Below are 12,670 nucleotides of genomic sequence, written 5' to 3'. Positions count from 1 at the left end.
GCAAGTAAACATTTTGAGAACTTCCTTCTCAGGAAGTGAATGGGAAGAACATCTGAGTCTGAAAACTGAACCGTGTTGCATAGCTTGTAAATCAGGAAGGAAAGGGGGCATGTGGTTATCTTATGGGATACAATTGTTATGTGGGACCCTTCCTTAGCACTAGCTTTGAAAATACGGATCATCATGTTCTATGTATTCCATGGCATCAAAGGTGAGCCATTCCTCAATAAAAGGTAACAAAAAGCTCACCAGAACTGACAAAATGCTACAAGACTTCATGTTCCAGTCCCCTACAGGATCAGAGAATAAAGTCTACCTTGTAAAATTAGAACTATATTCTATTAGATAGCAATGAAGGTTTGAGCTTTTGCAGCCTTTTAATCTTATGGAAAACTACAAGTGACACATCCACATGATGCAAATGTGCCTATGTGGGACTTCAGCAAGCCCCTGAGAATGATGCTTACAGGCATCGTATGTTCTGATTTTCTTGTTTAATTTAAAATAATTTAAATCTGGAAAATGCAAGAGTACTGCACAGAAGGGTGCAATTCTACTCTCCTCTAGAGAACCTATTATTTTCCCAGCATTACTGACCATAATCTGTTGAACATCTTTGTAATTTTTAACTTTGTGTTCCCTTCCCTAGCATTCCATGGCTTTTACATTACACAAGGGAATAATTCTTTAATTGTCCCCAGTTCCTGTGAAAAGTGTTGTACAAGAGAACAGGCAAGTGAAAGACTGTTCTACTTTGGGACAAAACAGTTCTAAGGGCAACAATTTATTGTTTATAAGTGAATACAGCCCCTTACTTGGAAAGCACATTCTGGCTTTCCTAATAAATTATTAAGCTAATTTATTTGGTAAAAAGTAACAACAACAGAAATAACAAAATGAAAGAAAAATCATTTAGTACATGAAATCATAAGATAAGATTTTCAACATTGGGATGTGGAGGAAAATCAGAAATATTTTTGGACGTACTTTTATCTAACATAAAAGAAAAGCAGATATGCCTTCAGAAGCACCAATGGCTAATAGCTCTTATTATAAGAATATCTTTATAAAGATATCTGAACTGCAAAAAAAAATTAATTCATTTTCCCACATTTAGCATACTTTAAGACAGAGGTTACTTATAAACTATTACAAAGACCTTTCTTTATCCTGAGTCTTTATAATACCTCTCAAATATACGTCAGTTCTTCTGAAGACAAAACTGATTGTAAGATATGACATGGCATGACTTATTAATCTACTGATACAGTCCCTTTGGAGACATAATAAGGTACAGGCCAAACATCTATAACTGCCTATGTCATATATTAATGAAAAAATAAAACCTGTCTGAAAATTTCTGAAGGCCATTTCAACATTGCTTAAAGCTGGAATTGAACTTATCAAAGTATTCTGCTTTCTCTACTGAGAGAAATCCACAGAAGGTTACTCATATATAAAGAATTAAAAAAACCCCCACACCCTCATATTAAAAAGACAATTATCTCCACAAAAGTTAAAAAAGAGGAAAAAAACTGTCTTGTATTGCAGTTAGTGGAGAAAGGACAGGTGAAATATTGTTATTTTCTTCCCATTAGTACCATTCTTTCTTTCATAATTTCTCCTTTCTTTTTCCACTTTTCTATCATCACTTTCCCGTTACTTTTTTTATCTCAAGGCCCAAGATATGCAGCTTAACCATCAGTATGATGTTGTAGATTATCTGGTGAAGGTAAAGAGGAAGAGAAGGAAATGCTTCTGAAAAAAAAATGCCATAAAATTTGGCTTTTTCATATGAAACTTTGGGCTTTTGCTTTCAAATCTGCCAAACATGGAACACCGAACAATTTCTCTCCTAACTTGTCACAAATCTAATGACCATTGTTCATGAAGGGGATAAGTAAAAAAAAAAAAACCAAACCAAAACCAAACAAGCCTCTAATCAAAACAAGGTTTTGAACAAGTCACACCCAAGCTGCTACGAACTCATTCTGTAATCACCTCTTTCCTTTCCTGTGCAAAACAATCTTAAGTCAGTGAAAGTCCACTGGTTTCTACATGCTGAGCAATAAAAAATGAAAATGGAAAAATCAATTTAAACAGACAGAAAGTAAACCATTGTTCCTGTGCTTCTATTCTGTGCTCTCAGAGAAGAGAAGATAAATAAGCCTGCTCTGTTGTTTCTCTTCTTCCCCACTGTATAGTCATTTAAACACTTTTTCTGAGAAAGAAGACGTGTAGGTGTGGGAGAGAGTATAAACCTATTACTTTGGATATGCCTGGATTCCAAGCTGGGGGCTCAGAGGAGAGGAGAGAGATGAGATATGTTCTGGGGAAGGAGGAAGGTAAGAGGGACCGAGAAAATTCCACTCAGCCTTTGCCTTCCATTTCCAGTGTTTCAGTGTCTCTCCTCCTTATCCTATTCTTATCTCCCTCTTAAATGTTTCTGCTCTGTAGCAACCAAATGCCAAAGCTGACGTTCTCAAGTGAATAAGTGTACGTGTGAGAAGAGGGGTAGCTATGCCAAACTGTGAGTACAATGGGTTTTGTAGGTGGAGATGTCAGGCTGCTGGAGTGCAGGCCAGCAAAGCACCTTTTGTCCACAAGCTGAGCCACACAGATGAGGCAGTATTCCAAAACCAAATATAACAGAGGTGTGGCCATGTAAAAATTTAGGAATTGCTGCGTGAGGAAGAGGGCTGACAGTGCAGTAGAGTTGATTTCCCTGTGTACCACTCCCATGAAGGCCTTTGGGCAGAAGACAGTAATGATTTCCATGCAGCACTTGCCCCATACTGGGAAGTTCAGATTCAAGTATTTTGAGATGGCACATGTTTGCGTAATCTTCAGTTTAAGGACCCAGGAAGAATTTCTCTTTTCTTTCTGTTAAATTTTACAAAGTGTTTTTCCTTCTTCGTTACACTATCTGGAAGAAAAGTCTGTTTAAAATGACAGGACATGATTGTAAAGTTCACAGTTCATAAGTTACTTTATCAGCCAGTATTCAGCACAGCCAACAGAGGTGGCAACTTGAAAACCTCAATTAACATGAAAAATGGCAGGGATACTCTCTGCAGACAGAGATATTCTTTATGCCTTCTCACAGTCTCCTTTGTGAAGGCAGGAACTGAGTGTTAGGAGCTAACCTGAAGTTGCAAAAATGCAACGCTGGCCTGCAGCATATCAAATGTTATACAGGGGCCTGGAAAATCCTTGATTTTGAGAGGTGGAAAATAGAGAAAGGGAAGAAACAGTGTCTTCTCTTGCTGTTAGTAAAAGTTTTGTGCTAAAATGTATCCCAGAGTCCATGTTTCTCCCTTCCCAGAGTTCTCCTAGAACTGATATTTACATACTCTGTTTAGCAGTGAGACATATGCCAGATCCTCAGGGGGGTAATTGGTCGTAGCTCCATTAATTCTGATGGAACTGCACTGATTTATAGCAGCTGGGAATTTGGCTCTCTCCACTTATTATATAAATGCAGCTTCTGCCATTAATAACATGCAGCTTAACAGCCACTCATTAATAATGATTTCAAGGTTTAAAAGCTGTATGCCCAACATTCCACAGAGAATGCTGCTCCAAAAAACTTACAATCAAAGGCTGTCCAAACCACGTATGTGTGCCTCGGAAGAGCAGAAATAACCTTTGTGCTATGAAGTACAAAAGAAGACAAGAAGTGGCTGTGGAGAGGAAGGAAGTGGGAAAGGACAATGTTCAAACAGCCTCACTTAATGCACTTAACTTTTGTCTCTACATTAGAAAACTGGCTTCTCCAGACTGCCTGAGCCGTGAGGGGAGGGACGGTCTTCCTGACATTGCTACTCAATGGCTGAGTACTGACTTAGTTGTGGTTTCAGCTATTTTACTTTAGTATTCTATTGCCGTAAGTTCTTGGAATTGAAGAGGTCCATAGATGACTCTTGTCCTATTTCCTGTAAATCCTTTTTTGATTCTCAAAAAAACCATAAAATAACTACTACATTACCTGTGTTTGCTGAGGGCCTATATCCATGTTGTTCAGGAGGCTGTTTAGAAAGGCTGTGACACTCTCCCACGGATAAATGCTGTTAGACCCATCGAGGACTATGACGATGTCCAACTGGGTTTTACACTCTGCAACACAGATTGCCACATAAAAATTGACACTAACAAGGATCAGACATATCAAACAGCTACTAATCACTTTTGTAATTAGTAACAAATGTATATCTTTCTGCAGTGGGGCTGAACTGGCGTATGTGATGCCAAGTATCATTCTTCAACTTTCGCATTGTATTTCACGTGATTTGTGTTTCCTTTATGAGAAAGGGGTTTTCTTGTAAGCAGAAATTTAAGACTGGGAGCAGAAGATCACATAACTGGAGCATTCAACAGTGACTCCCTACCTTCTTTAACATCAGTCTGTTTCTCTACAGTTTTTCCAAAGGACTGGGTCTTTTAACATTTTTATGCATATTACTGAAGTGGGTTTGTATTAGGTCTCAACATGCTGTCATTATTTAAAAAGAGTCTGTTGGCCATAAGTTAAAAACATAAGCAACTATTTTTAGCAATTGTGTTTGGATGTTACATAGCACTGTAATGATTGTTTATACTGAGATAAATTCCAAAAGTAGGAACAATTTAGGTTATATACGGACAATGAAAACATTTACTTAACTTGGTAATGCTGGTAGCTAAGTTAAGCAGTTCGGGTTTTTTATATATGCGTATGTGTATACGTTTTTCTTGTTTGGCACTTTGTATTTTCGGACACACATGAGAATTCCTGTGGCATGCATACCTTGCACAGATGGAGCAATGGCCTCAATGGTTTCAAAAGTGGAGCTGACATTAGAGCAAACCCCAGTTGTGTAATGCAAACGTCCACATTTATAAGCATAAAGTGGTCCACATGCCTTTAAAAAACAAGAAAGGGTGAAATGTTTTTGTTATGATACCTGAGGAGAAAACAGATTTTTAAAATTGGCAAAAAATCCTTTCTTACCAGAAACCCTCCTTTTGGGTTAGTCACTAAGGTTGTTCCAAGAGTCATGTTTTCTTTTACTTCCACAACATTAGGAACTGAAGTAGCAACTATAAATAGATTAAAATGTTAAGTATTTGGGAACATGAAAATAAAATGCTTAGGTATATATCCCCTAGTATGGAGCTTCCAGCTTCTAAAATAAAACCCAGACTGACAGTGGTTTCATCAAATATTTTAGCACCCTTCCTCCTCCTTTTTCAATTGCAACAAACAAGAAAAATTTCTGGGACTGGCTTTTATCCCAGAAAATTTGTCTGGATTGCTGTCTCACATAGTTTTCTCGAACTGCAAAATAAGAAAAAAAGTAAAAATAACAGCATAATGAAAGCAAGATACTACTACTCAGTTTTGTTAATTAAAAAACCAAAAATCTTTTTTTTTATCTTGTGATAAATGACTTAACAGTTTTTATATATGCTACTGTTATGTTACATTATAGACATTTATGTTTTCAAGGGAAAATAAAAAATATCATGACAGGCATATTTAGTGAAATTCATATTAAACGGAAGTCTCTTCCAGTCTACATCATGTATCTCTTGACACGAGCAAGGAAATTATTAATATTTACCCATGTTATATTAAGATGCATCAGCCTAGTGACATTTTCATCAAAAGCTTACTGATGGCATTATGAAGGCTCTTGTTGGCTTTGGAGAGCTTTGAAAAGGGTAATCCATGAAATTATGCTCCAAGGCCTTTCTGGCTCCATGGCAAGGACTGCCAACCACAAAGAATTAATGCCAGTCATAATAAAGTTTTGATAACATAATCACATGCCCATTCTAAAATTATGAGCATGCTTTCCATAGGACAGTGAAAAGCCTTAAAATAAAATAATTTTTAATGTTACAAACACAACTTCCTTCCCATTTAGCTCTGGAGTTCTACATGACTTTTCCATATAGAAATATTTCTAATGCATATTTACTATCTAAACATCTCCTAAGATCTGACCTCTGTTATTGCTCCATATGACACAGAGATATTTCCTTTAATACCTGGCAAGTTCAGTTTTATGCAGGGTGACTGGCTGTCCCTTCCTACAGGGCATTTGTAGACATCGCCTGTTCTTTTCTCAGGTTGGCCAACTAACGGTGAACCAATAAGTACCCTGCAAATGAAATAAGTTACTTCAAATTTCTTCTATCTTACAAGGCACAAAAGTCAGCAAACAAAACTTACAGAGAGAGCACAGCTGCAGCAGGCTCTGTACTACTAGTATGGGATGGAGAACAAGAGAAGTATCTATTATCCTAGTTCAGATACAAGCAAAATAATAAGGATACAGAAAGGAAATAGGCAATATACCAAATTACAGCCTAGAATAACATTTTAAAAAAATTACAGTGAAAAATAAAAGCAATATTGATGGATGAATGACAAGTACTAGAAATAATACAGAAGGAAAGATCTGTTTTATTTAATATATCCTTGCTCTTTACATTATTTTAGATGAAAACCTCTTTTCAATGCTCAGAGACCACATGTCAAAGGATAGGCTCACAAGCACTCAGAAGAAGAATTCAGTCTTAAATAATGTGAGGCAGCAGCGTAAAATACATAATTTTCTCTCTCATTACTAAAAAATGTTATTATAAGAAATTTCAAATTTTTAAAATGCAGAGAAGTTGAGTGTGCCTGACATCCTGTGGAAGGTGATCAGTGCTCATCAGGTTCATGTGCCTGTGCTGTTCCTTTCTCAGAAAGAAAGAGCCCTGTGAAGAGAGGTAAGTAGTCTGAAAGGCTGTTTTGTCTTTTTGCACGAGGGATTTTTTTAGGGGATCCCAGTTTAACTGAGAAACAACCACAATCAGGTTCACAGACTGTTGCTGAAAAGCTCTATCTGTAGTATACAGGTAGCATTATAGAAGTTGAAAAAGCATCAAAAGGCTGTTTCGTATATTTATTTTTAACTATCAACCAACAATTTTTCTGCTCTAGATGTAGATATGCTGAAAGCTTGACAATTTACAGTGGCTCTAGAGTTTAATTTCAGAGATGTCCAGACCTTGCACACTAGTTCATATCACTGTCTTCCTTTGGCTACTGGTAGAGTCACTCTTTCCAGCTCATATTATTGTTTGGTTTTGAAATGTTTCAGGACAGTTTACAACAATACAGCTTACTTTGCAAAATCCAAGCTCCTAGAACGGATTCCCTTTCCTGAAGGTTTTAAATTAACTCAAAGAAGGTCATTATTATTATTCTCTCATGACCCTCATGCAAATGTGTATTTAAACATCCTACAGTCTCAGCAATTGAGAACTAGGCTATTCAAAAGCAGGCTATGCAATTTCATGTCTGTGAACATTCCCAATGGCTAATGGTGAACACAGTGTTGCAGCGGTGGACAGACTCTGGGAGTCAGGCAGTTCTGGCACTTTCAGGGGAGATTGCTTGGGCACTGCAGAACAGTCCAAACTGGCTGTCGTTCCTGGCTGCCTGCAGGAGTCCCTGGCTTTACCAAGAATGTCAAATTACTGACAAAGTTCTGGGAAAACCAGAGCAATCTTCAAAGAATGATGGAGATCTCAGGTTTCCCAAACCTCTTACCATGCAATTGTTTTTTCAGTCCCCCAGACCAGTCATCAGCCTGTGAAGCTTGTTTTAACAAGGGAAAAGCATAAGCAGGTGTTTATCAAAAGATCAAGAAGCAATGATATGAGTAAGCATGCCAAAACGCAACCTCCACTTGGAACACCAGGAAGGAAAAGAGAGCTTAAGATAAAGGCTCCAACTCCCAAATGCAAATATATTACCAGTTGCAAGACATAATTAGCCCTCCAAAAGGGAAGGCTGAGGGAGTACTGTACTAACAAATACTTTCCCACCAGTCAAAAAACTCAGTTCAGACAATCTCTGACAGAAAACTTTAGAAAAAAATACGTTATACAGATTATTTAGGTAGAACAGGAGTAATTTCATGGCAAATACATTAACAGCAGGAAAAGGCAAAGACCTCATTTGGTAAATGATAAAAACAGGGCTCAGGCAAAACAGAGTACTTTCTCAGCTTCATCAGTGAGGGAATTTACCGCTTTTGTGAAGTTACTTATGTCTTTGAGGAGACAAATGGAGGTATGAATGTGGATCTTTTACTTTCCCAGTCTGTTCAGGTTTCCTCAGGTCTGTGCTTTAATTTAAGAAATATGACTGACAGAATCTGACCCTTACTTGAAAACAGAAGAATAGCACCTGAGTCAATGAATACCTCCTGTTTTGGAGTGTTCATTTTAAAAAAAAGGAAAAGGGCTTACCATTTCCCTTCCTCATTTTCATACTGCTGGACTGTGTACCCAAACATGTCTTCCAGAGGCCCACTGAAGGTCATTGCATTTTTCACATCAACATTGGAAGAGTGGACAAGGTGAAAGAGAGCTTTAAAAAAGATATTATTTAAAAAAAATTAGCATGTAGCAATACATATAAACCCCAACGCTTCTAAGGAATCAAGGTTCAATTAACCAAACGTACAAGAATGTTTGAAAGTGGCATTTGGGGCTATGTATCACAGTTACAGATATTTACATACTTCCTTATACATAGATACACAACTAAATTCAGAGACGTTAGCAACTGGACTTCTGTATCCAAAACATACTTTGCAAAGCTCATCACTCATTTTTAAATCAAAATTCAAATAACATTAAGTAAAACATTAATAAGATTAACATTATGTGTAAAATAACTTTTTAGTTATTTTGAATCCTTTTAGCTTCATTAATTTCCAACGTAAGAACTTTACACAAAATATTCATTCCCTCATTCAAGGTAGTAGTCCTCAAGGTTTCTTAAATTGAGAATTAACTAATTTTTAACTCTTTGCAGAAGACACATATAGGAAAAGAATAAGGAAAAACCTTCAGATGTATTTAATCTATATTAGAGAAAAAAGTACATAGTTTTCTCTTAATTCTATTCTAGAGTACCTGTAAACTTTCTGTATTTGGAAAAGAACAGAATAGATTTTTAACGTAACGATATGCTGATATGTCCATAGTACTTATATAGGATTATTTACAGAACTCCAACATTTATACACGTAGGAAAAGTTGCTCTACAATGGTGATCTTGGACTACGATGAGGTGAGTCAAGAGAGCAAATGCTGCTTCAGACTGATTTCCCATACCCTAAAGTTCAGTGATCATCATCAAGGAAAATAATGTAAAAATATAACTATAAGCAAGCTTCAGAAAAATGTGGTACAGGGTAAAAATCCAGCTTGAAGTGATACCCACAACCCACTGCAAGGCTCCATAAGAAGCAAAAATTACTATTGATATATAAAAATAAAGCTATTTATCTTTTCTTCCTTTATTATTTCTTATAGTGATCTCTTCCATCTTTGTCCTGTAAGTTTCAAAAGCAACCACTGACTCTGCCACTGCAGAGCTGTATATTTAATTTACAAGAGCCAAAAATTAGTTGAATTTGTAGAACATCAAGGCTTCTTAAAAACACAATTATACATAAGTTTAATTTAATTTTAAAGAAGCATTTCCTGATCATTTGCTGACATTTAACCATTACATAAACTCCCAAATCCATAAAACTTGCTGCATGTCAAAGCATCTAAATAATATGCAGTTACTAAAACACATCTGTTATTCACCACTGAATCAATGATATTCTCATGGAAAGCTTGTTACTATAATTAAGCTCCCAAGTGGTCAATGCTAATCTGTCTCTCTCAGCATCTTATTTCCTGCTTAATGTAGTAAAATTATCACAGAAGACTATCTGTCACTTAGTAGGCATTTCCAGTTTCACTGGACAGCAAAAAAAGGAAAAGTTTCATTTGTATTACTTTAGTTTTTCTTCCTCCAGTCAGAGCCAGGAAATATAAAGAAGTGAAAAAAATACACCAGAGATTACTTTTACTCTTCAGAAAAATATTTATTACAAGTGATAAGAAAAAATTAATGGTTGGCAGTCTGATGGGAAACAGTTTGCTGGAAAATAAGATTTTGTTTCCCTTAAACATTTATGTTTAAAGAAATTCTACCTATGCCTGTTCATGAGCAATAGGAGTTTTTCTCCCCTGGTCTCTGCCATCAAAGTACAATTAAAATGAAAAAAAAAAATTAGAAATTGAGGCAAGATATCGCCAGTTCAAATCTTCTTTTGTTAAATTTCAGAGTAAACCCAATTGCTATTATTACTTTTGACAAAATGTGAGGGATTCCAACCATGTCACTTAGACTCCCAACCTACTGTAGACAATGAAACGGTACTAATGAGATCACCTGCTAAAGTAACTAAGTTCATTAATTTGAAGAAGAAGGGTAATGCAAAATCTATCCATATTGACTTGCCTCTTAATGATCTCCAGACGCCTGTTCACTTTAGTCCCCAAATAAGACTGACAGAACATCCTTCTAGAGGTCTTTAGAGGCATGTTTTTCCTCTTTCTCACCTTATGATGATGTTCAAAACATATTATGATACGAAATATTAAAGGTCACAAATTCCAGCTCATTTCTTCCCACTTACTTTCTCCTAAAGCAACCAAAAGTTACATGTGCACCTGTGCTCTGTTCACTCCACCATGATATCCTCCATCATTATTCCATCATCTGCTGATAGACAAGGAATTTCATCACAATGATGCAGTATTGACAACTATTGTGATTTTTACTGCCTATTCATTACAGTAAATGGCGATGAAATTTGCTGAATTGGTTATGTGACATTCTCAAATCTCATAATTTTAATGCATCTGCTTCTAATCCTCATAACTATAACAGTTGAAAATACGAAATGCTGAAAGAACCAAACCAAAAGAGGAATAAAAAATGCCAGCTATCTGCTACTAACCACCCAAATCCTCATACTTCTGAGTGAGGTCAAATTGGAACCAACAATAACAGTGTCGTCTTCTAAAAAAGTAAAGCTAGAGAAACCAAAAGTAGCTAGATGGTCAGAAATAAAAAGGAGGGGGTGACTCCACACAGCAGAACAGACCCATAGACCTTGTCGACAAAGAATGCTTTGGATGCTAAATGCAATGTGTTCAATGGGGAACTGAATAAATTAATGGAATATAAAACCACTGCAGGTTATAAACCATACAGAATGCACATCTGGTTCAGGAAATCCCTGTAACTGGAAATACTTGGAAACTGGGAGAGGAATACTATATATGTTTGCTTAGTTCCTTTTCATCTCTAGCTATTGGTTTACATGTACTCCTAGAAGCATAATATTGGACAAAATATGATCTTCATTTGATCCAGCATGGCTGTCCTTTTGCTCTCTCATCTTCTCCTTCTATCTTAGAAGTTAGAAGCTTTGAAGTTTGACTTCATACACAATCTGTGTGGCATATTTTAACATGCGAATATACTCCATGGCCTTCTGTGGCCTCCATGTGCTATGAAACATCATGAGCATAATGTTTTTGCATAAAAGTAAGGGTCACGATAAGCAGTGTAAGCATAATTTATGAATAATTAGTAGATTTTAAAGGTAGCTTACTACATTTTCCATAGATCCTGTAAAAGGAAGTCTTACAAACGTCTCAAAGAGACATTCAAATCTGCAGATGGTAAATGGAAAAGTGGAGTTCACGGTGACCTACGTTAGGTTGCTAACCAACAATAATCTACTGATTTATGGCAACCTGGCTTTCACATTTTATTTCATTTTTTAGTGCAGAGAACATTATACAAATGAGCTGCTTATTCAGAACATTTCAAAACATCAAGATTGTGGCTGTGAAAATTATATTAATAACAATATCTAGCTTGAACTCTTTCACACTTCCAGTTTCTGTCTAAGATGACATGCACTCTCTACTGTTTCTAACTAAGTTGCGCATATGAATTAAAAAGACTATTGGCAGAAGCAGCGGAAAAATGAGAGCTACAGGGAAGTTGCAGAGGATTCTTTCCAGAGTCACGGGTAGTAAGGAGAAAAAAACATTTTTTCATAAGGTACGTGGTATTTTACTTACTCACAATTAATGTAGGTAAATTAAATTAAGATTTTGAACTATTTCATGTTGTGTTAACAGAATGACTGTTAACACATCAGAAACAACTAATACAGGTCAGAAGAGCAGAATATAAATGTTTATATTTATATATAAGGTGAAAACTGAAATTACAGTTTTAATTTCATGTCCTACAAGAAAGAAGGCACTGCAGAAAACCTGGGACAATGTCCCTCTCACTGCTGATTTAAACTGAGGAGAACATGAGCTGATGCATGTACCATTCTTTGCTTAGCACAGCTTGTACCTATACATGAAAGGTTAAACGTAACCAAGACAACAACACAAATATTATTTCTATTACAAACCTAGAGTAGTAGCTCATACTTGTCCAGTAGCTACTAATAAATTTTTTTCTGTTTTACTTAACGAGTTCTTTTAGCTAAACGTTCACGCTGTCTGGATGGTTATTCTGCCCCTAAACCATACAAAACTAGATTTCTCTGGGACTTGTCCACAAGCATATTGGCTGGCCACTCTAACCTTATAAACACAGAATTAGTACCCTTATTTTCCTAAAACGGATGGATATAAACGTAACCCAAAATGTAGAACAAAGCCTAACACCTGGCTCTTTACTGATGAAAAATACATCACCAAAAATCACCCACAATAAATGACATCACAAAGATCCACTTAA

At 36.3% G+C, this 12,670-nt stretch overlaps 1 protein-coding gene across 2 annotated transcripts in view; it reads right to left on the bottom strand.

Annotated features, from left to right (window-relative positions):
• ITGA1 (integrin subunit alpha 1) overlaps positions 1 to 12,670 on the bottom strand; it is a 71,769-nt gene that overhangs the window by 35,437 nt on the left and 23,662 nt on the right. For both annotated transcript variants that reach the window (XR_003539845.2, XM_027716339.2), the window contains exons 2-6: positions 8,293 to 8,413; positions 6,034 to 6,146; positions 4,991 to 5,079; positions 4,787 to 4,901; positions 3,989 to 4,116 (exon numbers count right to left, since the gene is read on the bottom strand). Coding sequence is in view for 1 of the 2 variants with exons in the window: in XM_027716339.2 (XP_027572140.2) it covers positions 3,989 to 4,116; positions 4,787 to 4,901; positions 4,991 to 5,079; positions 6,034 to 6,146; positions 8,293 to 8,413 (566 nt within the window). In the remaining variant the exon portion in view is untranslated. The remainder of the gene's footprint in view (positions 1 to 3,988; positions 4,117 to 4,786; positions 4,902 to 4,990; positions 5,080 to 6,033; positions 6,147 to 8,292; positions 8,414 to 12,670) is intronic.

This window comes from Pipra filicauda, unplaced genomic scaffold (genome assembly GCF_003945595.2).
Source record: "Pipra filicauda isolate LSUMZ 115617 unplaced genomic scaffold, ASM394559v2 scaffold81_size6448238_pilon, whole genome shotgun sequence".
Classification (NCBI taxonomy): domain Eukaryota; kingdom Metazoa; phylum Chordata; class Aves; order Passeriformes; family Pipridae; genus Pipra; species Pipra filicauda.
The sequence above is the reverse complement of the archived record's forward strand: the minus strand, read 5'-3'. Positions and strand labels throughout refer to the sequence as shown.